The sequence below is a fragment of the Oncorhynchus keta genome, chromosome 29 (assembly GCF_023373465.1).
Source record: "Oncorhynchus keta strain PuntledgeMale-10-30-2019 chromosome 29, Oket_V2, whole genome shotgun sequence".
Classification (NCBI taxonomy): domain Eukaryota; kingdom Metazoa; phylum Chordata; class Actinopteri; order Salmoniformes; family Salmonidae; genus Oncorhynchus; species Oncorhynchus keta.
Window position 1 is genome coordinate 1,139,172 of NC_068449.1, and position 26,509 is coordinate 1,165,680.

The window sequence follows — 26,509 nt, forward strand, 5'->3', positions numbered from 1 at the left end:
AACAGTGTGGGCTGGCTGGCCCAGTCCTCCTCCCCTCCTCCACAACATTGTGGGCTGGCTGGCCCAGTCCTCCTCTACAACAGTGTGGGCTGGCTGGCCCAGTCCTCCTCTACAACAGTGTGGGCTGGCTGGCCCTGTCCTCCTTTACAACAGTGTGGGCTGGCTGGCCCAGTCCTCCCCCTCCTCTACAACAGTGTGGGCTGGCTGGCCCAGTCCTCCTCTACAATAGTGTGGGCTGGCTGGCCCAGTCCTCCTCTACAACAGTGTGGGCTGGCTGGCCCAGTCCTCCCCCCTCCTCTGCAACAGTGTGGGCTGGCTGGCCCAGTCCTCCCTCCCTCCTCTACAGCAGTGTGGGCTGGCTGGCCCAGTCCCCCCTCCTCTGCAACAGTGTGGGCTGGCTGGCCCAGTCCTCCCCCCTCCTCTACAACAGTGTGGGCTGGGTGTATTTCTAGGACTCCAGGAAAGGATTCTGTTGGTGTTTTTAAGAGAGGATCAAAAGTTAGGCTGGTAGCAGTACGGAGACTGGGTTAGGACCAGAACCCAGGCTGGAACAGGTTAGGGCCAGAACACAGACTGGACCAGGTTAGGACCAGAACCCAGGCCAATAGCGCAAGAGGGACCAGGTTAGGACCAACACCCAAGCTGGTAGCGCTAGATGGACCGAGTTAGGATCAGAACCCAGATTGGACTAGAGGAGGACCAGAACCCAGACTGGACCAGGTTAGGAAAAGAACCCAGGCCGGTAGCGGTACGGGGAACATTTGGGAAACTGGGACTCGGGTTTGCAGAGTGGGAGGGTTGGGTCCAGACACTGTTCTTCGTCCTGTTGGTCCAGCAGACTGTCCCCCCTCCGCCGCGGGGAGGTTGAGCAGGCGTAAGGGGGCTCCATGGGGGTGGCTAGTACCTCCATGTCTCTGGGCTCCATGTGATGGGTTAGCAGTGGGTGTCCCCTCCTTGGTGAGGGCGTTGGGGCCTCCAGACTGTGTCCCCTCCTTGGGGATGGTGTTGGGGGCTCCAAGGGGGTAGGAGGCACTGTCATGTCCCTGCCAAACTCCACCGTGGGAGGAGTGTCTGTGCTGGTGGTGTGGGCTGGGGACTCTCCATTCCCCAGCCCCCCTCCTCTGCCCCGACCAGGTGACTGGCCCAGGAAGACGTCGCAGCGCACCCGTGGCGAGGGACGTGGTCTAACCAGGAAGTCCAGGGTTTTGGGTCGTTCAGGAGGGCAGCGGCGGCGCGGTGTAGGGGGAAACACCAGATTTGGATCTGGCAACCGGGGAACCTGGGATACGTTGTCACTTAGACCCCTGAGACCTCCATCTGTTTGAAAATAGAGAAAAAGAAAAAACAGTTGTCGAACATCTAGGGATATTAAGACAGGATGAATCAGGCCATATAGCTAGAGCAGATCAACAACAAACCGTCTGTAGGAGAACAGTAAAGATACCTGAAGGCTCCAGAGCTGCTCTGACAGGTAAAGGAAAAGGGTGGATATAGTTTGGAGGAGGGCAGCGTGTCTCGATGGCTCCGTCGGAGGGAGTACGGTGTAGACAACGTGAGGAGGAAGGAGCGGAGGGAAGATGGGTTGGGGTCAGGGACTGCCGAGGGTGGCGCTTGAAGCTCTCCAGGTGTGTGTTGACCAAGGGGTTGAGTGAGGCATGCTGGGGCTGGGGGTGAACAGAGGTGTGGGGCTGGACAGCAGGCTGGACAGAAGGCTGAACAGGGCCCTGGGGAGAGGCAGTGCGGTAGACCAACAGTTCCTCACTATCAGATCGTAACAGAGACCGCGTAGAATTACAGTCCGACACAGACGACAGTGACAGCAGTGTGAGAGAGGACGGAAACAGTCCGCCTCCAACCCGCTCCGTCACCGGGGCAACCGAGTGCTTCAGGGGGCTCTCCTTGTCCCCTCCCCGCCTGAAGAGCTTGCGTGTGGGGGGACTGGTGCTCCGTCTCTGGCCCCCTGTCCCTGTACGGTGGAAGAAGCCCTCCCAGCGAGGTGGCTTGCTGCTTTCCCCAGCCCCCTCAGTCCCAGACCCAGAACCAATCCCAGGCTGGGCCAGAGTCATCATATTGAAGCCCAGTCCTACTGCAGCCAGCAAGGCCCCACACCCCAGTAGCACCAGCTCTGACCTCCCCCGCCCGGCAGGACTCTTCCTACTGGGGGGTGTGTCCGGGGCCTGGGTGCTACGGTAACTAGGGTAGTACTCCCCGCCTCCTCCTGCGTTACCATCGGCAACAGGCCCCTCCTTGTGGAAGGGGATGCAGAGGTAGGATTGGCTGGGGGATGCGTTGGCCCCTGGGTCAGTGGTGTAACAGCAGTCTTCATTCTCTACAGGGAGGAGAGGGTTTCACCACATTACATTATTGTTGCTAAGGTACATGTATGTTCCTTACCTAGCTCTGTTACATGCTGACCACACTGCTTGCGTCGCGTGTTCGAGCGTTGCAAAAAAACTATATGTACACATACGGCATGAGGCCGCAGGGTAGCCTAGTGGTTAGAGTGTAGAGGCCGCAGGGTAGCCTAGTGGTTAGAGTGTAGAGGCCGCAGGGTAGCCTAGTGGTTAGAGTGTAGAGGCCGCAGGGTAGCCTAGTGGTTAGAGTGTAGAGGCCGCAGGGTAGCCTAGTGGTTAGAGGAGGCAGGTAGCCTAGTGGTTAGAGTGTAGAGGCCTCAGGGTATCCTAGTGGTTAGAGTGTTGGACTAGTAACCGAAAGGTTGCAAGTTCGAATCCCCGAGCTGACAAGGTACAAATCTGTCGTTCTGCCCCTGAACAGGCAGTTAACCCACTGTTCCTAAGCCATCATTGAAAATAAGAATTTGTTCTTAACTGACTTGCCTGGTAAAATAAATAAATAAAACATGTTATTCAATCATTGCACCCACACTGCTCGTGAGAGCGTCAACGAGCGTCTGCGTAGCCAGGCGCTAATATAGAACTTTGTTAGATTTGTGACGCATGATGTCCCGCCTTTCCCATCTCCTCATTGGTTTTTAGGAGCATATACCCACATAGCTGATTGGAAGATGAACTGAGGTCCATACTCCAGTCCAGTTGGTGGTGGTAAAGCACCTTAAAGTTGGTTGCCAACTGCCATATAAAGTCCAGAGAAGAAGAAGCCTGAAGGAGGAGAGATGACTAGAAACAAACTCGGTTTGCCCATTTCTCTGTGGATTAATTGTCAGAGTAGAGGTGCCTTTCAGGTAAAATAACAACCCAATATTTATCCCAGGACAAATTAGCTAGCAACAACAAGCTAGCTAGCTAAATTGCCATAAATGTTTAATGCTTTTCGACCTGCCCCCAAATTAATATAGTTGGTTCAGAGTTCGTTTTGATATTTCAAATCTCCGTGTCCATATCGCGTCTGGTGTGGATGGACAGAATCAACATGCGTGCAGTCTGGTCAGCATGTTAGGCTATCAGTATCAATCTTATTTCAGTCCTTACCCATTTCTGATAATGCTATTTCAGTCCTTACCCATCTCTGATAGTGCTATTTCAGTCCTTACCCATCTCTGATAGTGCTATTTCAGTCCTTACCCATCTCTGATAGTGCTATTTCAGTCCTTACCCATCTCTGATAGTGCTATTTCAGTCCTTACCCATCTCTGATAATGTTATTTCAGTCCTTACCCATATCTGATAGTGCTATTTCAGTCCTTACCCATCTCTGATAATGTTATTTCAGTCCTTACCCATTTCTGATAGTGCTATTTCAGTCCTTACCCATCTCTGATAATGTTATTTCAGTCCTTACCCATTTCTGATAACGTTATTTCAGTCCTTACCCATCTCAGTGAGGCTGGGTACCCCTGGTATGGCAGGGCTGTGTCTCGGTGACCTGCGGAGATTTGGGGCGCTGCAGGACCTCTGTCTGTTCCCCTCCTGAGGGACCTTGATGCTGGTAGGGGCAGGACATAAAGAGCTATAGAGAACCACTAAATAGTGGCATGTTAAGGTCTGTTGTAGTCTGGTCGTTGCATGCAAGACAGCACAAACATGTATGCGATCAGGTTAGATACCCTGGTCCTTCCCCACCCTCCCTCACTCTGCCCCGCCCTGGTCCTGCCCTCCCTCACTCTGCCCCGCCCTGGTCCTGCCCTACCCTCCCTCACCTTGCCCAATACCCGACCCTTCCTCCCTCACCCTGCCTCACCCCTCCTCTCACCTCTCATCATCACTGTGTTCTCTGTGTGAGCCCCTGATACGGCCTTTCTTCCTGGAGCCTCTCTTCTCTTCCTCCTCATCCAACCGGCCCCAACCTTTACACCCCTCACCTCCAGGAGTCACTGGAAAACAAGATTCCATTTTAGAAGTTCACATTTACAAAAAAAACTCAAAAACATGGAATGAGTTTTTTTGTCATGAGAGCTGTGGTTAGTAAGATGTTTTCGTTACACATGGTATATAAACATTACATAACAATACATAATGGTAATATAATGGTAATGGTTCCAAATAATACCCATCTCTGATGACGATCTTGAGACTGATTCCCTGACCTGTCTATGTTTTTAATTTGCTGTGTTATACTCTTGCGAATTCTATGGTTTTTACTAGATTACTTGTAGTTTTGTCTGTTATTTTTGTAATGACTTGGTGCTGCCTATCTTGGCCAGGACGCTTTTGAAAAATATATTTTAAATCTCAATGAGCCCTTCCTGGTTAAATAAAAGGTTTAAAAAAAAATAAAAAAAAAATAAAAAAAATACAGAACATGTGCTGAACTGTAAATATGGTCAATAGTCAACCCAAACCTCGGAGGATATACAGTATCAAGTCACTCAGGATAAGACCTTCTGCTAAAAAAAAATATGAATTTAAAGGTCAAAGGTAATGGTATACAGTGTTTACGCTGTATGGCTCTGAGGCGTGGTAGTAACGGGGCCTGGGGACTGGTGGGAGGGCTGGAGAGACTACCCAGTAAACTCCTGCAGCGATCATGAGAGGGAGAGGCCTGCACTGTGATCTTGTGTTGAAAATCTGGAGAAAGAAGAGCACAAACATATCAAACAATGTCCATATAAATAAAACAATTCATGTAAATCGCTGGCGACATACAGGCGACATACAGGCGACATACAGGCTACATACAGGCGACATACAGGCTACATACAGGCTACATACAGGCTACATACAGGCTACATACAGGCTACATACAGGCTACATACAGGCTACATACAGGCTACATACAGGCTACATACAGGCTACATACAGGCTACATACAGGCTACATACAGGCTACATACAGGCTACATACAGGCGACATACAGGCTACATACAGGCGACATACAGGCGACATACAGGCTACATACAGGCTACATACAGGCTTCATACAGGCTACATACAGGCTACATACAGGCTTCATACAGGCTACATACAGGCGACATACAGGCTACATACAGGCTACATACATGCTACATACAGGCTTCATACGGGCTACATACAGGCTTCATACAGGCTACATACAGGCTTCATACAGGCTACATACAGGCTTCATACGGGCTACATACAGGCTTCATACAGGCTACATACAGGCTACATACAGGCTACATACAGGCTACATACAGGCCTCATACAGGCTACATACAGGCTTCATACGGGCTACATACAGGCTTCATACAGGCTACATACAGGCTACATACAGGCTTCATACAGGCTACATACAGGCTTCATACAGGCTACATACAGGCTACATACAGGCTACATACAGGCTACATACAGGCTACATACAGGCTACATACAGGCTTCATACAGGCTACATACAGGCTACATACAGGCTACATACAGGCTACATACAGGCTTCATACAGGCTACATACAGGCTTCATACAGGCTACATACAGGCTACATACAGGCTACATACAGGCTACATACAGCCTTCATACAGGCTACATACAGGCTACATACAGGCTACATACAGGCTACATACAGGCCTCATACAGGCTACATACAGGCTTCATACGGGCTACATACAGGCCTCATACAGGCTACATACAGGCTTCATACAGGCTACATACAGGCTACATACAGGCTACATACAGGCTACATACAGGCTTCATACAGGCTACATACAGGCTTCATACGGGCTACATACAGGCTTCATACAGGCTACATACAGGCTACATACAGCCTTCATACAGGCTACATACAGGCTACATACAGGCTACATACAGGCTACATACAGGCTTCATACAGGCTACATACAGGCTTCATACAGGCTACATACAGGCTACATACAGGCTACATACAGGCTACATACAGGCTACATACAGGCTTCATACAGGCTACATACAGGCTACATACAGGCTACATACAGGCTTCATACAGGCTACATACAGGCTACATACAGGCTACATACAGGCTACATACAGGCTTCATACAGGCTACATACAGGCTTCATACAGGCTACATACAGGCTTCATACAGGCTACATACAGGCTACATACAGGCTACATACAGGCTTCATACAGGCTACATACAGGCGACATACAGGCTACATACAGGCTACATACAGCCTTCATACAGCCTTCATACAGGCTACATACAGGCTACATACAGGCTACATACAGGCTACATACAGCCTTCATACAGGCTACATACAGGCTACATACAGGCTACATACAGGCTACATACAGCCTTCATACAGGCTTCATACAGGCTACATACAGGCTACATACAGGCTACATACAGGCTACATACAGCCTTCATACAGCCTTCATACAGGCTACATACAGGCTACATACAGGCTACATACAGGCTACATACAGGCTACATACAGCCTTCATACAGGCTACATTAAGGCTATTTAACAGTCTAATAGCTATTTAACAGTCTTAAGGGTTGAGGGTCTCTGAGCCTGTTTGTCCGAAAGCCGATACTTCAGTACCGTTTGCCGGACAGTAGCCAAGTGAACAGTCTATGGCAGTCTAGGGGCTCTGGTCTAAAGTAGTGCACTATATAGGGCTCTGGTCTAAAGTAGTGCACTATATAGGGAATAGGGCTCTGGTCTAAAGTAGTGCACTATATAGGGCTCTGGTCTAAAGTAGTGCACTATATAGGGCTCTGGTCTAAAGTAGTGCACTATATAGGGAATAGGGCTCTGGTCTAAAGTAGTGCACTATATAGGGAATAGGGCTCTGGTCTAAAGTAGTGCACTATATAGGGCTCTGGTCTAAAGTAGTGCACTATATAGGGCTCTGGTCTAAAGTAGTGCACTATATAGGGAATAGGGCTCTGGTCTAAAGTAGTGCACTATATAGGGCTCTGGTCTAAAGTAGTGCACTATATAGGGAATAGGGCTCTGGTCTAAAGTAGTGCACTATATAGGGAATAGGGCTCTGGTCTAAAGTAGTGCACTATATAGGGCTCTGGTCTAAAGTAGTGCACTATATAGGGCTCTGGTCTAAAGTAGTGCACTATATAGGGCTCTGGTCTAAAGTAGTGCACTATATAGGGCTCTGGTCTAAAGTAGTGCACTATATAGGGCTCTGGTCTAAAGTAGTGCACTATATAGGGCTCTGGTCTAAAGTAGTGCACTATATAGGGAATAGGGCTCTGGTCTAAAGTAGTGCACTATATAGGGCTCTGGTCTAAAGTAGTGCACTATATAGGGAATAGGGCTCTGGTCTAAAGTAGTGCACTATGTAGAGCTCTGGTCTAAAGTAGTGCACTATGTAGAGCTCTGGTCTAAAGTAGTGCACTATGTAGGGCTCTGGTCTAAAGTAGTGCACTATATAGGGCTCTGGTCTAAAGTAGTGCACTATATAGGGCTCTGGTCTAAAGTAGTGCACTATATAGGGCTCTGGTCTAAAGTAGTGCACTATATAGGGAATAGGGCTCTGGTCTAAAGTAGTGCACTATATAGGGCTCTGGTCTAAAGTAGTGCACTATATAGAGCTCTGGTCTAAAGTAGTGCACTATATAGGGAATAGGGCTCTGGTCTAAAGTAGTACCACTATATAGGGAATAGGGCTCTGGTCTAAAGTAGTACCACTATATAGGGCTAATAATAATAATAATAATAATAATATAATAATATATGCCATTTAGCAGACGCTTTTATCCAAAGTGACTTACAGTCATGTGTGCATACATTCTACGTATGGGTGATCCCGGGAATCGAACCCACTACCCTGGCGTTACAAGCGCCATGCTCTACCAACTGAGCTACAGAAGGGCTCTGGTCTGTAGTAGTACCACTATATAGGGAATAGGGCTCTGGTCTAAAGTAGTGCACTATATAGGGCTCTGGTCTAAAGTAGTGCACTATATAGGGAATAGGGCTCTTGTCTAAAGTAGTGCACTATATAGGGCTCTGGTCTAAAGTAGTGCACTATATAGGGCTCTGGTCTGTAGTAGTACCACTATATAGGGAATAGGGCTCTGGTCTAAAGTAGTGCACTATATAGGGAATAGTACTCGGTCTAAAGTAGTACCACTATATAGGGAATAGGGCTTTGGTCTAAAGTAGTGTACTATATAGGGAATAGGGCTCTGGTCTAAAGTAGTGCACTACATAGGGAATAGGGCTCTGGTCTAAAGTAATGCACTATATAGGGAATAGGGTGCAATTTGAGCAGACCCAGGATAAACTTATTTTTTGTATTTTTTTGGGGGGGGGGGGGGTGTTCTTTTATTGGAATTATATTGAATTCTGTTTATATCACGCTGTACCACAATCAGTATCATAAAGTTCAAATGCTTTTGACCAAGAGGTGCGGCATCTTCAGTAACTGAATATTCCTCGCTCTTCCTATGATCCAGTTGCTATTAAATAAATGTTTTGTTTTTTTTTTGGGGGCGGCAGAAAACCATACATCTTGGGTAATAGGATTCTATAGGCTAACCTGGGCTGGCTCCTCTGTTCCAAGATCGTCAGGAACAGTCGGAGTTGGAGGAGGGACTGTGGAGCCATTATCCTGGCGACACTTGTTGAAGCCTCTTAGCTGGAGGTCGGCAGCATCCTCGCTACCGGGCTTGACGGCGGCCTAGTGGTTTTCATTTCTGATATTCATCGCGGCAGTGGCAGATTAGCTGGTTAAATAACACTAACGCCTGTTACAGCTGGCTAAGAGGCTTACTCAACTCTGTAGTGGTGGGGCGTGAGGCACAGTTCAGTGAAGCAAACTTGACCCCAAAATATTACAAACGGCGGTCTTTCACGTTATTTTAGCACAGAGGAGAACTGTTTTTTTTTTTGTTATGGAAACCCAGAGGAGTCATACCTAACCGCCCAGGGGCTTTCCATAGCCCCCCAGTGCACTCTGTCCATGGTGCTGACACAGCGCAGCGGAGGTACAGATTTTGTACCTACCTGTCACTCAATCATTTGAACTTTGTTGCTGTTTTTATATTGGGACATAAAACTAAAACTGAAGGGGTTTAAGTCTCTCTCTCTCTCTTGCCCTGCATTTGAACTTTTTTGCTATTTTCTATAAATCGGGACATATACAGTGGGGCAGGTCGCAATTGTAAGAGGACAGAGGAGCCTCTTAAAGAAGAAGTTATAGGTCTGTGAGAGCCAGAAATCTTGCTTGTTTGTAGGTGACCAAATACTTATTTTGCACCATAATTTGCAAATAAATTCATTAAAAATCCTACAATGTGATTTTCTGGATTTTTACAGGCCTCTCTCATCTTTTTAAGTGGGAGAACTTGCACAATTGGTGGCTGACTAAATACTTTTTTGCCCCACTGTAACAAAATAAATATAAATATATAACTAAATAAATATATAACTAAATAAATATAAATATATAACTAAATAAATATAAATATATAACTAAATAAATATAAATATATAACTAAATAAATATATAACTAAATAAATATAAATATATAACTAAATAAATATAAATATATAACTAAATAAATATATAACTAAATTAATATAAATATATAACTAAATAAATATATAACTAAATAAATATATAACTAAAACTGTAGGAGTTAAGCCACTCTTTGCCATGGCAACATGCATTCACACATAGAAACAGAAACAAACATTCAGACACAGATGCACTCAAACGCACACAAACAGTCAACTCTTCAATGGGCAGTAGCACAGAGCCATTGTGGATCCTATCCCTGCATGTGAGACCCACAGACATCAGATTTCTGGCCCTGTCCTACTGATGAAAATACCTACCTGAAGGCAGACTGATCCTGTTCCCGTCCTTCAGTTTGAGCCGTGAGCGTCTGAACTTGCCCTGCCTGCTCTCCACGCGGGGTTTCTCCTGATACAGCTGGTGGATGATAACGTTCAGCTCTCTCTCCAGGATGTGGATCTCCCTCTCCGCCAGCTCCTGCTCCCTCCTCCTCAGCTCCTCCTCTTGGCTCTTCTGCTGCAGCGCAGCACGACTCAGCTCCTCCTCCCACGACCTCAGCTCCTGGAGACAAGGTTAGAGGTCAGGGGAGATTTAACACTTGTGGTCAGATTTGTTGTTTTTCGGGGGGGGATTATAGATTACACTACAGCATATCACTCTCCATAGCCTGGTTCAACAACCATTAAAGTTGGCAAGACAGCACAAACAAATCTCGCGGGCCCCATACTGTATAATGTGGAAACCGACACGGCAGAGGCCTCTGATCTTTTGAAAGCTGACTGAGAATCCCGCTACCTTCTCCTTGACCCTGAGCTGGTCGAACATCTCCTGAATCTCCATCTTCCAGTCGTCCTGCAGGGAGTGGAAGGACTCGACTGGCATCTCGAAGAAGCCCGATTCCTCTATAGTTGTCAGCTGGTCCAGGATACTGGTGAAGAGAGGTCGTAGGTGGGGGTCTGGACTCCAGCAGTCTGGAGGAGAGAAGAAGAAGGACTTAATAAAGGTGGTGTGTTTAGATGTACCACAGATAGAACAATGAGACAGATATTTCACTGGATGTGATAAAATGTGAACTGGATGTGAAGCTTCTTATTGGCCGTTTCCACTCACTACCAAATATGGTGGTGAGAGGAAGCCCAATGGGAGAAAGTAAACTGACATTCAGATTTTTTTTGTAAAAACAATTCACCTTTATTTAACCAGGTAGGCAATTTGAGAACAAGTTCTCATTTACAATTGCGACCTGGCCAAGATAAAGCAAAGCAGTTCGACAGATACAACGACAACAGAGTTAAACAAACATACTGTCAACAATACAGTAGAAAAATAAGTCTATAAACAGCATGTGCAAATGTGAGCAAATGAGGTGAGATAAGGGAGGTAAAGGCAAAAAAAGACCATGGGTGGCAAAGTAAATACAATATAGCAAGTAAAACACTGGAATGGTAGATTTGCAGTGGAAGATTGTGCAAAGTAGAGATAGAAATAATGGGGTGCAAAGGAGCGAAATAAATAAATACAGTAGGGGGAGAGGTAGTTGTTTGGGCTAAATTATAGATGGGCTATGTACAGGTGCAGTAATCTGTGAGCTGCTCTGACAGCTGGTATTTAAAGCTAGTGAGGGAGATAAGTGTTTCCAGTTTCAGAGATTTTTGTAGTTCGTTCCAGTCATTGGCAGTAGAGAACTGGAAGGAGAGGCGGCCAATGGAAGAATTGGTTTTGGGGGAGACCAGAAAGATATACCTGCTGGTGCGCGTGCTATGGTGACCAGAGAGCTGAGATAAGGGGGGACTTTACCTAACAGGGTCTTGTAGATGACATGGAGCCAGTGGGTTTGGCGACGAGTATGAAGCGAGGGCCAGCCAACGAGAGTGTACAGGTCGCAGTGGTGGGTAGTATATGTGGCTTTGGTGACAAAATGGATGGCACTGTGATAGACTGCATCCAATTCATTGAGTAGGGTATTGGAGGCTATTTTGTAAATGACATCGCCGAAGTCGAGGATTGGTAAGATGGTCAGTTTTATAAAGGTATGTTCGGCAGCATGAGTGAAGGATGCTTTGTTGGGAAATAGGAAGCCAATTCTATATTTAACTTTGTATTGGAGATGTTTGATGTGTGTCTGGAAGGAGAGTTTACAGTCCAACCAGACACCTAGGTATTTGTAGTTGTCCACATATTCTAAGTCAGAACCGTCCAGAGTAGTGATGTTGGACGGGCGGGCAGGTGCAGGCAGCGATCGGTTGAAGAGCATGCATTTAGTTTTACTTGTATTTAAGAGCAATTGGAGGCCACGGAAGGAGAGTTGTATGGCATTGAAGCTCGTCTGGAGGGTTGTTAACACAGTGTCCAAAGAAAGGCCAGAAGTATACAGAATAGTGTCGTCTGCGTAGAGGTGGATAATAGAATCACCAGCAGCAAGAGCGACATCATTGATGTATACAGAGAAGAGAGTCGGTCCAAGAATTGAACCCTGTGGCACCCCCATAGAGACTGCCAGAGGCCCGGACAACAGACCCTCCGATTTGACACACTGAACTCTATTAGAGAAGTAGTTGGTGAACCAGGCGAGGCAGTCATTTGAGAAACCAAGGCTATCGAGTCTGCCGATGAGGATGTGGTGATTGACAGAGTCGAAAGCCTTGGCCATGTCAATGAATACGACTGCACAGTATTGTTTCTTATCGATGGCAGTTAAGATATCGTTTAGGACCTTGAGCGTGGCTGAGGTGCACCCATGACCAGCTCTGAAACCAGATTGCATAGCGGAGAAGGTATGGTGGGATTTGAAATGGTCGGTAATCTGTTTGTTGACTTGGCTTTCAAAGACCTTAGAAAGGCAGGGTAGGATAGATATAGGTCTGTAGCAGTTTGGGTCAAGAGTGTCCCCCCCTTTGAAGAGGGGGATGATCGCAGCTGCTTTCCAATCTTTGGGAATCTGAGACGACACGAAAGATAGGTTGAACAGGCGAGTAATAGGGGTGGCAACAATTTCGGCAGATAATTTTAGAAAGAAAGGGTCCAGATTGTCTAACCCTGCTGATTTGTAGGGGTCCAGATTTTGCAGCTCTTTCAGAACATCAGCTATCTGTATTTGGGAGAAGGAGAAATGGGAAAGGCTTGGGCGAGTTGCTGTGGGGGGTGCAGTGCTGTTGATCGGGGTAGGTGTAGCCAGGTGGAAAGCATGGCCAGCCGCAGAAAAATGCTTATTGAAATTCTCAATTATAGTAGATTTATCGGTGGTGACAGTGTTTCCTATCTTCAGTGCAGTGAGCAGCTGGGAAGAGGTGTTCTTATTCTCCATGGACTTTACAGTGTCCCAGAACCTTTTTGAGTTTGTGTTGCAGGAAGCAAATTTCTGCTTGAAAAAGCTAGCCTTGGCTTTTCTAACTGCCTGTGTATATTGGTTTCTAACTTCCCTGAAAAGTTGCATATGACGGGGGCTGTTCAATGCTAATGCAGAACGCCACAGGATGTTTTTGTGTTGGTTAAGGGCAGTCCGGTCTGGAGAGAACCAAGAGCTATATATGTTCCTGGTTCTAAATTTCTTGAATGGGGCATGCTTATTTAAGATGGTGAAGATGCTAGAACGCGCCAATAGGCTCCTGCTAGCTCGTGCTTGGCTCTGCCCACCTTCTTGCTTGTTCTGCCCCTCTATGATTAATTTGTTTCCATTGGAAACGACATGCTGTGATCTATCTTGGGTTAGTTATAAAAAATCTTTGATGTAATGTTTTGTTAGTATCTCTCTCTCTATATATAATAAATATATACACTACCGGTCAAAAGTTTATATATATATATATATATGACGGCACTCCATGGATCTACAGAGGACCTCAATGAAAATAAGTTATAATTTATTTTTTTTGCACAAATATCAATCTATCTATTATGGATCAGGATGGAGATGGATATATCTATTTATATACATACTCTTATAATCGAATAATCTGTATTATTACGGTAACGATGTGTGGCTGTTTGCCTCATTGATGAATACCTAACAGAAAGCAGCTCACCTTCCATAAGACGGGCGAAGGGCTCTGGACAGGTGGAAGGGATGGGCAACGCCAGCTTATTCATGGCTACTCCATACGCCACCGCGAGACAATCAATGCCCCTGAATGGGACTTCTCCCGTCAGCAGCTCCCACAGAAGAACCCCGTAGCTACAGGGTCGGGAGGAAGAGATCAGGAAAGAGACGGAAGACGTTATGGAAACAGAAAACTGGGATTTCTGGGAATTTTGGGAAAGGTACCGGAATTTTGAAACCTTTTGCTTCATAGGCTTATATTTCTCTTTCTGTCTTTCTTTTGTCAGAATCAGCAGGAAACAGAATGGCAGAATTCAGAATAGACAGCAGAGACAATAGACAGCATAGAGAATAGACAGCATAGAGAATAGACAGCAGAGAGAATAGACAGCAGAGACAATAGACAGCATAGAGAATAGACAGCATAGAGAATAGACAGCAGAGAGAATAGACAGCAGAGACAATGGCCAGCAGAGACAATAGACAGCAGAGACAATAGACAGCAGAGACAATAGACAGCAGAGACAATAGACAGCATAGAGAATAGACAGCAGAGACAATAGACAGCAGAGACAATAGACAGCAGAGACAATAGACAGCAGAGACAATAGACAGCAGAGACAATAGACAGCAGAGACAATAGACAGCATAGAGAATAGACAGCAGAGACAATAGACAGCAGAGACAATAGACAGCAGAGACAATAGACAGCATACAGAATAGACAGCAGAGAGAATAGACAGCTAAAGAATAGACAGCAGAGACAATAGACAGCGGAGACAATAGACAGCAGAGACAATAGACAGCAGAGACAATAGACAGCGGAGACAATAGACAGCAGAGACAATAGACAGCGGAGACAATAGACAGCAGAGACAATAGACAGCAGAGACAATAGACAGCAGAGACAATAGACAGCAGAGACAATAGACAGCAGAGAGCAGAAAGCTGATGGACAGAGAGAGAGAATTAACAAATTCCTTAATAATCACAATATCTTGAGCAAAAGCCTGATTGGATTTATACCAAAACATTGTACAACCGATCATATTTACACCCGAGAGACCCTGATAGATAAACCTGTCCACCAAAATAATACCAAAATGGACTGTTCTACAAAGTTATTGAAAGTGGTGTAGGGGGTAAAATGCATAATTAAATCAATGTCTACTGGCAATACATTGCAGCATTAAAATTGGCACGTAAATAACAGAATTCTTTAACCAGGGGCGGGGCCTTCGCCAGGGTTGCAATCTGAGCCCTGCACTCTTCAATATTTACATCAACGAATTGGCCACAATTCTAGAACAATCCTCAGCCCGAAGTGTTAGTGTCCACAATTCAGAGCTTAGTTAAATTATCCAGATTTCAGGGAATTAGACCAAAGTTCTCAAATGGATTAAATTTAGATTTTTTGTTGTTGTCACTGCACACAAATATTATTATTATTTCTAGTTTTTTTACAAATGAATTTCAAATTAAAAGCCCAAATAAGTTCAGGAATAAACATGTGTTTAACTTGTCATGTTACAAGTTGTATAGATTCACTCTGTGTGCAATAATAGTGTTCAACATGATTTATGAATGACTACCTCATCTCTGTACCCCACACATACAGATAATTGTAAGGTCCCTCAAGTCGAGCAGTGAATTTCAAACAGAGATTCAACCACAAAGACCAGGGAGGTTTTCTAATGCCTCGCAAAGGACACCTATTGGTTGATGGGTAAAAAATAAATAAAAGCAGAATAGCCCTTTGAGCATGGTGAAGTTATGAATTACACTTTGGATGGTGTATCAATACACCCAGTCACTACAAAGATACAGGCATCCTTCCTAACTCAGTTGCCGGAGAGGAAAGAAACCGCTCAGGGATTTCAACATGAGGACAATGGTGACTTTAAAACAGTTACAGAGTTTAATGGCTGTGATAGGAGACAACTGAGGATGGATCAACAACATTGTAGTTACTCCACAAGATTCTCCTACATTCTCCTACCACAAACAATGCACGCAGAGCAGAATTTGGCCAATATCCACTAATAATACAAACGTAAGTTTTAGAAACATCTAAAATACAGTGACCCCCTCTCATATCAATACCAAGCCCTGCAATGCCAAGAGCTGAGCAAAGAAAAGAGTCCCCTCATCCAGCTGGTCTTGAGGCTGAGTTCACAAACCAGTTCTACTAACACACTGAAGCCTCAGTCCCCTCATCCAGCTGGTCCTGAGGCTGAGTTCACAAACCTGTTCTACTAACACACTGAAGCCTCAGTCCCCTCATCCAGCTGGTCCTGAGGCTGAGTTCACAAACCTGTTCTACTAACACACTGAAGCCTCAGTCCCCTCATCCAGCTGGTCCTGAGTTCACAAACCTGTTCTACTAACACACTGAAGCCTCAGTCCCCTCATCCAGCTGGTCCTGAGGCTGAGTTCACAAACCTGTTCTACTAACACACTGAAGCCTCAGTCCCCTCATCCAGCTGGTCCTGAGGCTGAGTTCACAAACCTGTTCTACTAACACACTGAAGCCTCAGTCCCCTCATCCAGCTGGTCCTGGGGCTGAGTTCACAAACCTGTTCTACTAACACACTGAAGCCTCAGTCCCCTCATCCAGCTGGTCCTGAGTTCACTAACCTGTTCTACTAACACACTGAAGCCTCAGTCCCCTCATCCAGCTGGTCCTGAGGCTGAGTTCACAAACCTGTTCTACTAACGCACTGAAGCCTCAGTCCCCTCATCCAGCTGGTCCTGAGGCTGAGTTCACAAACCTGTTCTACTAACACACTGAAGCCTCAGTCCCCTCATCCAGCTGGTCCTGAGGCTGAGTTCACTAACCTGTTCTACTAACACACTGAAGCCTCAGTCCCCTCATCCAGCTGGTCCTGAGGCTGAGTTCACTAACCTGTTCTACTAACACACTGAAGCCTCAGTCCCCTCATCCAGTTGGTCCTGGGGCTGAGTTCACAAACCTGTTCTACTAACACACTGAAGCCTCAGTCCCCTCATCCAGCTGGTCCTGAGTTCACTAACCTGTTCTACTAACACACTGAAGCCTCAGTCCCCTCATCCAGCTGGTCCTGAGGCTGAGTTCACAAACCTGTTCTACTAACACACTGAAGCCTCAGTCCCCTCATCCAGCTGGTCCTGAGGCTGAGTTCACTAACCTGTTCTACTAACACACTGAAGCCTCAGTCCCCTCATCCAGCTGGTCCTGAGGCTGAGTTCACTAACCTGTTCTACTAACACACTGAAGCCTCAGTCCCCTCATCCAGTTGGTCCTGGGGCTGAGTTCACAAACCTGTTCTACTAACACACTGAAGCCTCAGTCCCCTCATCCAGTTGGTCCTGGGGCTGAGTTCACAAACCTGTTCTACTAACACACTGAAGCCTCAGTCCCCTCATCCAGCTGGTCCTGAGGCTGAGTTCACTAACCTGTTCTACTAACACACTGAAGCCTCAGTCCCCTCATCCAGCTGGTCCTGAGGCTGAGTTCACTAACCTGTTCTACTAACACACTGAAGCCTCAGTCCCCTCATCCAGCTGGTCCTGAGGCTGAGTTCACTAACCTGTTCTACTAACACACTGAAGCCTCAGTCCCCTCATCCAGCTGGTCCTGAGTTCACTAACCTGTTCTACTAACACACTGAAGCCTCAGTCCCCTCATCCAGCTGGTCCCGAGGCTGAGTTCACTAACCTGTTCTACTAACACACTGAAGCCTCAGTCCCCTCATCCAGCTGGTCCCGAGGCTGAGTTCACTAACCTGTTCTACTAACACACTGAAGCCTCAGTCCCTCATCCAGCTGGTCCTGAGTTCACAAACCTGTTCTACTAACACACTGAAGCCTCAGTCCCCTCATCCAGCTGGTCCTGAGTTCACAAACCTGTTCTACTAACACACTGAAGCCTCAGTCCCCTCATCCAGCTGGTCCTGAGTTCACTAACCTGTTCTACTAACACACTGAAGCCTCAGGACCAGAACATCCAATAAATCAGAATAAAACAAATTACAACACAATCAAAACAAAACAACATAACTTATTGGGGAAACACAATCACAAACACAAAGCAAAATGCAGTGCTATCTGGCCCTAGATCGAAAATACACCGTGGCAAACTATTTGACCATGGTTACTGATCAAAAGTACAAACTCAGTGAGCACAGCCTTGCCATTGAGAAGGGTAGACACAGGAAAACATAACTTCCTGTAGAGGAAAGGCTGTGCAACCACTGCACCACAGCAGAACCTGAGACAGAGCTGCATTATTAAAAAAGTATCAAACGATGAGTGTCATTTCCCCAAAATTTGACAACCTTATTGAAGGTTTCAAAAGACCTCTCTGATGAGGATAGGCTACTTGTCCGGTTGGGGGAGGACGCAGAGAGCTGTGGGTTGGCAGAGCACTACATTGCTGCCTGCCATAAGATGACAGACAGTGTCTGACAGACCAACGAACGTGCCCATACTATTCATTATTATTGTTACTGATTACCCTGTTGACAATCTTTATTATTCTTATTATAATTGAGTTAATATTGTAAATATTAACAATATTGGGGGTGGGAGGGGAGGCATTATGGCATCACAGAGAGACAGGGACAGGGCCCTCCCTGTCCACAGCCTCCAACTACCTCCATACCTCCAGCCAGGCAGGTATTTCATACTAAAACCAGGGCTGGACTCAAGCCACCTGGCACGGTCAATGAGAAGTCATGAGAGTCTGCTGCAACATAGAAAGCCCTGCTTCTGCTGCATATCGAAAATTACCTTTCCAATGCCGCATAGCTGACGAAGCTCAACGGAATTAAATCCTGTCCTTATCAGAGCTGATGTGGCCAGGTTATTTTATGATTTCAGACGAGGGTAAGACGTTGAAAACAATTACAGTGTTGGTTCCTTATTTGGGTGCATCATACTACTACTGCAATGCTTTACCAGATCCAGAACTGAGTAAATGACTCAATGCTTTACCAGATCCAGAGCTGAGTAAATGACTCAATGCTTTACCAGATCCAGAGCTGAATAAATGACTCAATGCTTTACTAGATCCAGAGCTGAATAAATGACTCAATGCTTTACTAGATCCAGAGCTGAATAAATGACTCAATGCTTTACTAGATCCAGAGCTGAATAAATGACTCAATGCTTTACCAGATCCAGAACTGAATAAATGACTCAATGCTTTATCAGATCCAGAACTGAGTAAATGACTCAATGCTTTACTAGATCCAGAACTGAATAAATGACTCAATGCTTTACCAGATCCAGAACTGAGTAAATGACTCAATGCTTTACCAGATCCAGAACTGAATAAATGACTCAATGCTTTACTAGATCCAGAGCTGAATAAATGACTCAATGCTTTACTAGATCCAGAGCTGAATAAATGACTCAATGCTTTACTAGATCCAGAACTGAGTAAATGAATCAATGCTTTACTAGATCCAGAGCTGAATAAATGACTCAATGCTTTACTAGATCCAGAGCTGAATAAATGACTCAATGCTTTACTAGATCCAGAGCTGAATAAATGACTCAATGCTTTACTAGATCCAGAGCTGAATAAATGACTCAATGCTTTACTAGATCCAGAGCTGAATAAATTACTCAATGCTTTACTAGATACAGAGCTGAATAAATGACTCAATGCTTTACTAGATCCAGAACTGAATAAATGACTCAATGCTTTACTAGATCCAGAACTGAATAAATGACTCAATGCTTTACTAGATCCAGAGCTGAATAAATGACTCAATACTTTACTAGATCCAGAACTGAATAAATGACTCAATGCTTTACTAGATCCAGAGCTGAATAAATGACTCAATGCTTTACTAGATCCAGAGCTGAATAAATTACTCAATGCTTTACTAGATCCAGAACTGAGTAAATGACTCAATGCTTTACTAGATCCAGAACTGAATAAATGACTCAATGCTTTACCAGATCCAGAACTGAGTAAATGACTCAATGCTTTACTAGATCCAGAGCTGAATAAATGACTCAATGCTTTACTAGATCCAGAGCTGAATAAATGACTCAATGCTTTATCAGATCCAGAACTGAGTAAATGACTCAATGCTTTATCAGATCCAGAACTGAGTAAATGACTCAATGCTTTACCAGATCCAGAACTGAGTAAATGACTCAATGCTTTATCAGATCCAGAACTGAGTAAATGACTCAATGCTTTACCAGATCCAGAACTGAGTAAATGACTCAATGCTTTACCAGATCCAGAGCTGAGTAAATGACTCAATGCTTTACCAGATCCAGAGCTGAATAAATGACTCAATGCTTTACCAGATCCAGAACTGAGTAAATGACTCAATGCTTTACCAGATCCAGAACTGAATAAATGACTCAATGCTTTACTAGATCCAGAACTGAATAAATGACTCAATGCTTTACTAGATCCAGAACTGAATAAATGACTCCTCCAGCCCTCTAGATCTAAGTGAGATAGACAGTTTCCTGCCTCATCAACTTCCTATCCCGGCCCACCTCCAGACGTCGCTGCCTTTAGAGAAGGTGGAGGAGCGGATGACCTCGGGCGCCATCCAGGCGTAGGTGCCGGCGGCTGACATCTTGGTGGTACGGTGCCACTCCCTCGCCAGGCCGAAGTCGGTGATCTTCAGGGTCTTGTTGGTCAGATCCTCCATCTCGACCTTCTCCAGGATCAGGACTGGTCCAAAGGTTGCATGTGAGATCCAGGAGAGGGCGGGTGTTGGTGAGGGAGGGAGTGACGAGGAGGGTTTTGGTTGGAGCGGGTGGGGGGGATAACGGTAACAGGGGTGTGTTGGAAGGTAGGAGGGGTTTGAATGTAAAGGGATACAGGCCATTTTGGGGTTTTGGTGGCGGGATGGCAGGCAGTCATTCAAATATAAATTATTAAAAGTTGTTTTCCAAAATAAAGATGAGAACAAAAGGGAAAACAAGGAGAGGCCACGATGAAAGGAGAGAGAGAAGCAAGCAGGAAGAGAAAGAAAAAAAGAGAAAAGTGAATGAGATGGTTAAAGTATAAAATGAAAGAAAGCAGGGAAGAAGCACAGGCCTGGATTAATGTTACGATTTCAATTGGTCCTTGTGAGTCTGTGCCTCACACACACACACACACACACACACACACACACACACACACACACACACACACACACACACACACACACACACACACACAAGAGGAAACTGGTGGGAGGAGCAATAGGAGGGATAATTGTAAGGACTGGAATGGAATCTTTGGAATGGAGTCAAAAAGTTTCCACAAGTCCTCATATACACCACCCAGTCCTCATATACACCACCCAGTCCTCATATACACCACCCAGTCCCCATATACACCACCCAGTCCCCATATACACCACCCAGTCCTCAAATACACCACCCAGTCCCCATATACACCACCCAGTCCTCATATACACCACCCAGTCCTCATATACACCACCCAGTCCTCATATACACCACCCAGTCCCCATATACACCACCCAGTCCTCATATACACCACCCAGTCCCCATATACACCACCCAGTCCCCATATACACCACCCAGTCCCCATATACACCACCCAGTCCTCATATACACCACCCAGTCCCCATATACACCACCCAGTCCTCATATACACCGCCCAGTCCTCATATACACCGCCCAGTCCTCATATACACCGCCCAGTCCTCATATACACCGCCCAGTCCTCATATACACCGCCCAGTCCCCATATACACCGCCCAGTCCTCATATACACCACCCAGTCCTCATATACACCACCCAGTCCTCATATACACCACCCAGTCCTCATATACACCACCCAGTCCCCATATACACCGCCCAGTCCTCATATACACCGCCCAGTCCTCATATACACCGCCCAGTCCCCATATACACCGCCCAGTCCTCATATACACCGCCCAGTCCTCATATACACCGCCCAGTCCTCATATACACCGCCCAGTCCTCATATACACCACCCAGTCCTCATATACACCACCCAGTCCTCATATACACCACCCAGTCCTCATATACACCACCCAGTCCCCATATACACCACCCAGTCCTCATATACACCACCCAGTCCTCATATACACCACCCAGTCCCCATATACACCACCCAGTCCTCATATACACCACCCAGTCCCCATATACACCACCCAGTCCCCATATACACCACCCAGTCCTCATATACACCACCCAGTCCTCATATACACCACCCAGTCCCCATATACACCACCCAGTCCCCATATACACCACCCAGTCCACATATACACCACCCAGTCCTCATATACACCTCCCAGTCCCCATATACACCACCCAGTCCCCATATACACCACCCAGTCCCCATATACACCTCCCAGTCCTCATATACACCACCCAGTCCCCATATACACCACCCAGTCCGCATATACACCACCCAGTCCCCATATACACCACCCAGTCCTCATATACACCACCCAGTCCTCATATACACCGCCCAGTCCTCATATACACCGCCCAGTCCTCATATACACCGCCCAGTCCCCATATACACCGCCCAGTCCCCATATACACCGCCCAGTCCTCATATACACCGCCCAGTCCTCATATACACCGCCCAGTCCCCATATACACCACCCAGTTCTCATATACACCACCCAGTCCCCATATACACCACCCAGTCCCCATATACACCACCCAGTCCTCATATACACCACCCAGTCCTCATATACACCACCCAGTCCCCATATACACCACCCAGTCCCCATATACACCACCCAGTCCTCATATACACCACCCAGTCCTCATATACACCACCCAGTCCTCATATACACCACCCAGTCCCCATATACACCACCCAGTCCCCATATACACCACCCAGTCCGCATATACACCACCCAGTCCTCATATACACCTCCCAGTCCCCATATACACCACCCAGTCCCCATATACACCACCCAGTCCCCATATACACCTCCCAGTCCTCATATACACCACCCAGTCCCCATATACACCACCCAGTCCGCATATACACCACCCAGTCCGCATATACACCACCCAGTCCCCATATACACCACCCAGTCCTCATATACACCACCCAGTCCTCATATACACCACCCAGTCCTCATATACACCACCCAGTCCCCATATACACCACCCAGTCCCCATATACACCACCCAGTCCTCATATACACCACCCAGTCCCCATATACACCACCCAGTCCCCATATACACCTCCAGTCTCCATACACACCTCCAGTCTCCATACACACCGCCAGTCTCCATACACACCAACAGTCTCCATACACACCAACAGTCTCCATACACACCTCCAGTCTCCATACACACCACCAGTCTCCATACACACCTCCAGTCTCCATACACACCTCCAGTCTCCATACACACCTCCAGTCTCCATACACACCTTCAGTCTCCATACACACCTCCAGTCTCCATACACACCTCCAGTCTCCATACACACCTTCAGTCTCCATACACGCCCCAGTCTCCATACACACCTCCAGTCTCCATACACACCTCCCGTCTCCATACACACCTCCCGTCTCCATACCCACCTCCAGTCTCCAGACACACCTCCAGTCTCCATACACACCACCAGTCTCCATACACACCACCAGTCTCCATACACACCTCCAGTCTCCATACACACCACCAGTCTCCATACACACGTCCAGTCTCCATACACACCTCCAGTCTCCATACACACCTCCAGTCTCCATACACACCTCCAGTCTCCATACACACCTCCAGTCTCCATACACACCTCCAGTCTCCATACACACCTCCAGTCTCCATACACACCTCCAGTCTCCATACACACCCCCAGTCTCCATACACACCTCCAGTCTCCATACACACCTCCAGTCTCCATACACACCACCAGTCTCCAGACACACCTCCAGTCTCCATACACACCTCCAGTCTCCATACACACCTCCAGTCTCCATACACACCTCCAGTCTCCATACACACCTCCAGTCTCCATACACACCTCCAGTCTCCATACACACCACCAGTCTCCATACACACCACCAGTCTCCATACACACCTCCAGTCTCCATACACACCTCCAGTCTCCATACACACCTCCAGTCTCCATACACACCACCAGTCTCCAGACACACCACCAGTCTCCATACACACCTCCAGTCTCCATACACACCTCCAGTCTCCATACACACCACCAGTCTCCATACACACCTCCAGTCTCCATACACACCACCAGTCTCCATACACACCACCAGTCTCCATACACACCACCAGTCTCCATACACACCACCAGTCTCCATACACACCACCAGTCTCCAGACACACCTCCAGTCTCCAGACACACCACCAGTCTCCAGACACACCACCAGTCTCCATACACACCTCCAGTCTCCATACACACCTCCAGTCTCCAGACACACCTCCAGTCTCCAGACACACCTCCAGTCTCCATACACACCACCAGTCTCCAGACACACCTCCAGTCTCCACACACACCACCAGTCTCCACACACACCACCAGTCTCCATACACACCACCAGTCTCCATACACACCACCAGTCTCCATACACACCACCAGTCTCCATACACACCTCCAGTCTCCATACACACCTCCAGTCTCCATACACACCTCCAGTCTCCATACACACCTCCAGTCTCCATACACACCTCCAGTCTCCATACACACCTCCAGTCTCCAGACACACCTCCAGTCTCCATACACACCTCCAGTCTCCATACACACCTCCAGTCTCCATACACACCTCCAGTCTCCATACACACCACCAGTCTCCATACACACCTCCAGTCTCCATACACACCACCAGTCTCCATACACACCTCCAGTCTCCATACACACCTCCAGTCTCCATACACACCTCCAGTCTCCATACACACCTCCAGTCTCCATACACACCACCAGTCTCCATACACACCACCAGTCTCCATACACACCTCCAGTCTCCATACACACCACCAGTCTCCATACACACCTCCAGTCTCCAGACACACCTCCAGTCTCCAGACACACCTCCAGTCTCCAGACACACCTCCAGTCTCCAGACACACCTCCAGTCTCCATACACACCCCCAGTCTCCAGACACACCTCCAGTCTCCATACACACCTTTAAACTACATATACATTTCTTTCAGTTAATGTCCATTATTGCAAAAAAAATCATAATTTTAAAAACTTTTTGGGATCCTTTGTTCCAGAGTCGAAAAATATAAAATATTTTAAAAAAAATAATAATACTGAACGTATTTAGAAAATCCCCAAAACAAATATTTTCCTTATAAAATTCCACTAAATGCACATTTTAAGCGCAAATAATGCAACACCTTTTTTTTATTACATGAAAGAAAAAAAACATTGTTTCCTTGCCTGACTAGGATTGTCCCAACTTTGAAGAATCCTTGATAAAAATACAAATAAAAATGTTCCTGCTATTCTACACATTTTGTCATGAGGCTGAGAGAAAATATTGCGGTTTTAAAGTGAATTTCCTGTAATTCCTACAAAATAATTAATGGCTTACGACGTGTTCATACGCTATTTAGGGGGTCCGGCCTCCAAGGGTTGGGGCCCCCAAAGCTCATAGGCACCTTCGCCATGCGCGCGCGGGGGGGGCTCTGCCAGTGCTCACCAGGTAAACAACAACCTAATAGTGTGGGGATGCCCCCTGGACCTGGGCTTACGTACATTAACAGGGTGTATCTGGGATGGATGGACCTGTCACTTTACTGATACGATGATGCTATTGGCCTTGTCACCATCAAAACAGTCATTCACAGCCAAGGGAACGGGGCTAACCACAAGCCAACGGGAGAAGAGAAACTGCCTGTGTTGACTGGAAGTAGCCAATAGGAAGGCATGGACTGAGCATGGGACAAATCCTGTCAAATAGGCTTGGTGTGAAGGGATCCTGCAGGGCTAACACACACACACACACACACACACACACACACACACACACACACACACACACACACACACACTTTCTACAACTCTCATTGTTGTATTGATATCAATGCTCATCTAACTGGGTATTATTGGGGATCTCCTAACGTTTTTCGTACCACTTAGAAAATACTTGGCTAACGAGTGTGAGGTGTCATGTGTGTTGAGATCTCAGCTCTGTGTTGGGGCCTCATTCTGTATGGAGAGATATCAGCTCTGTTCTGGCCCCCATTCTGCATGGAGAGATATCAGCTCTGTGTTTGGGCCCCATTCTGTATGGAGAGATCTCAGCTCTGTGTTGGGGCCCCATTCTGTATGGAGAGATCTCAGCTCTGTGTTGGGGCCCCATTCTGTATGGAGAGATCTCAGCTCTGTGTTGGGGCCCCATTCTGTATGGAGAGATCTCAGCTCTGTGTTGGGGCCCCATTCTGTATGGAGAGATCTCAGCTCTGTGTTGGGGCCCCATTCTGTATGGAGAGATCTCAGCTCTGTGTTGGGGCCCCATTCTGTATGGAGAGATCTCAGCTCTGTGTTGGGGCCCCATTCTGTATGGAGAGATCTCAGCTCTGTGTTGGGGCCCCATTCTGTATGGAGAGATCTCAGCCCTGTTCTGGGCCCCATTCTGTATGGAGAGATATCAGCTCTGTGTTTGGGCCCCATTCTGTATGGAGAGATCTCAGCTCTGTTCTGGGCCCCATTCTGTA

General features: G+C 46.7%; 1 protein-coding gene across 1 annotated transcript in view; it reads right to left on the reverse strand.

Moving 5' to 3' along the window:
- Window positions 1-399: 399 nt before the first annotated feature.
- Window positions 400-26,509, reverse strand: part of map3k9 (mitogen-activated protein kinase kinase kinase 9) — an 89,736-nt gene continuing 63,626 nt past the window's right edge. Inside the window, exons 4-12 of the mRNA XM_052485490.1 lie at window positions 20,374-20,554; window positions 13,853-14,001; window positions 10,626-10,801; window positions 10,151-10,391; window positions 4,857-4,985; window positions 4,171-4,291; window positions 3,791-3,903; window positions 1,445-2,329; window positions 400-1,317 (exon numbers count right to left, since the gene is read on the reverse strand). Of these exons, the coding sequence (XP_052341450.1) occupies window positions 722-1,317; window positions 1,445-2,329; window positions 3,791-3,903; window positions 4,171-4,291; window positions 4,857-4,985; window positions 10,151-10,391; window positions 10,626-10,801; window positions 13,853-14,001; window positions 20,374-20,554 (2,591 nt within the window). The 3' untranslated portion in view covers window positions 400-721. The remainder of the gene's footprint in view (window positions 1,318-1,444; window positions 2,330-3,790; window positions 3,904-4,170; window positions 4,292-4,856; window positions 4,986-10,150; window positions 10,392-10,625; window positions 10,802-13,852; window positions 14,002-20,373; window positions 20,555-26,509) is intronic.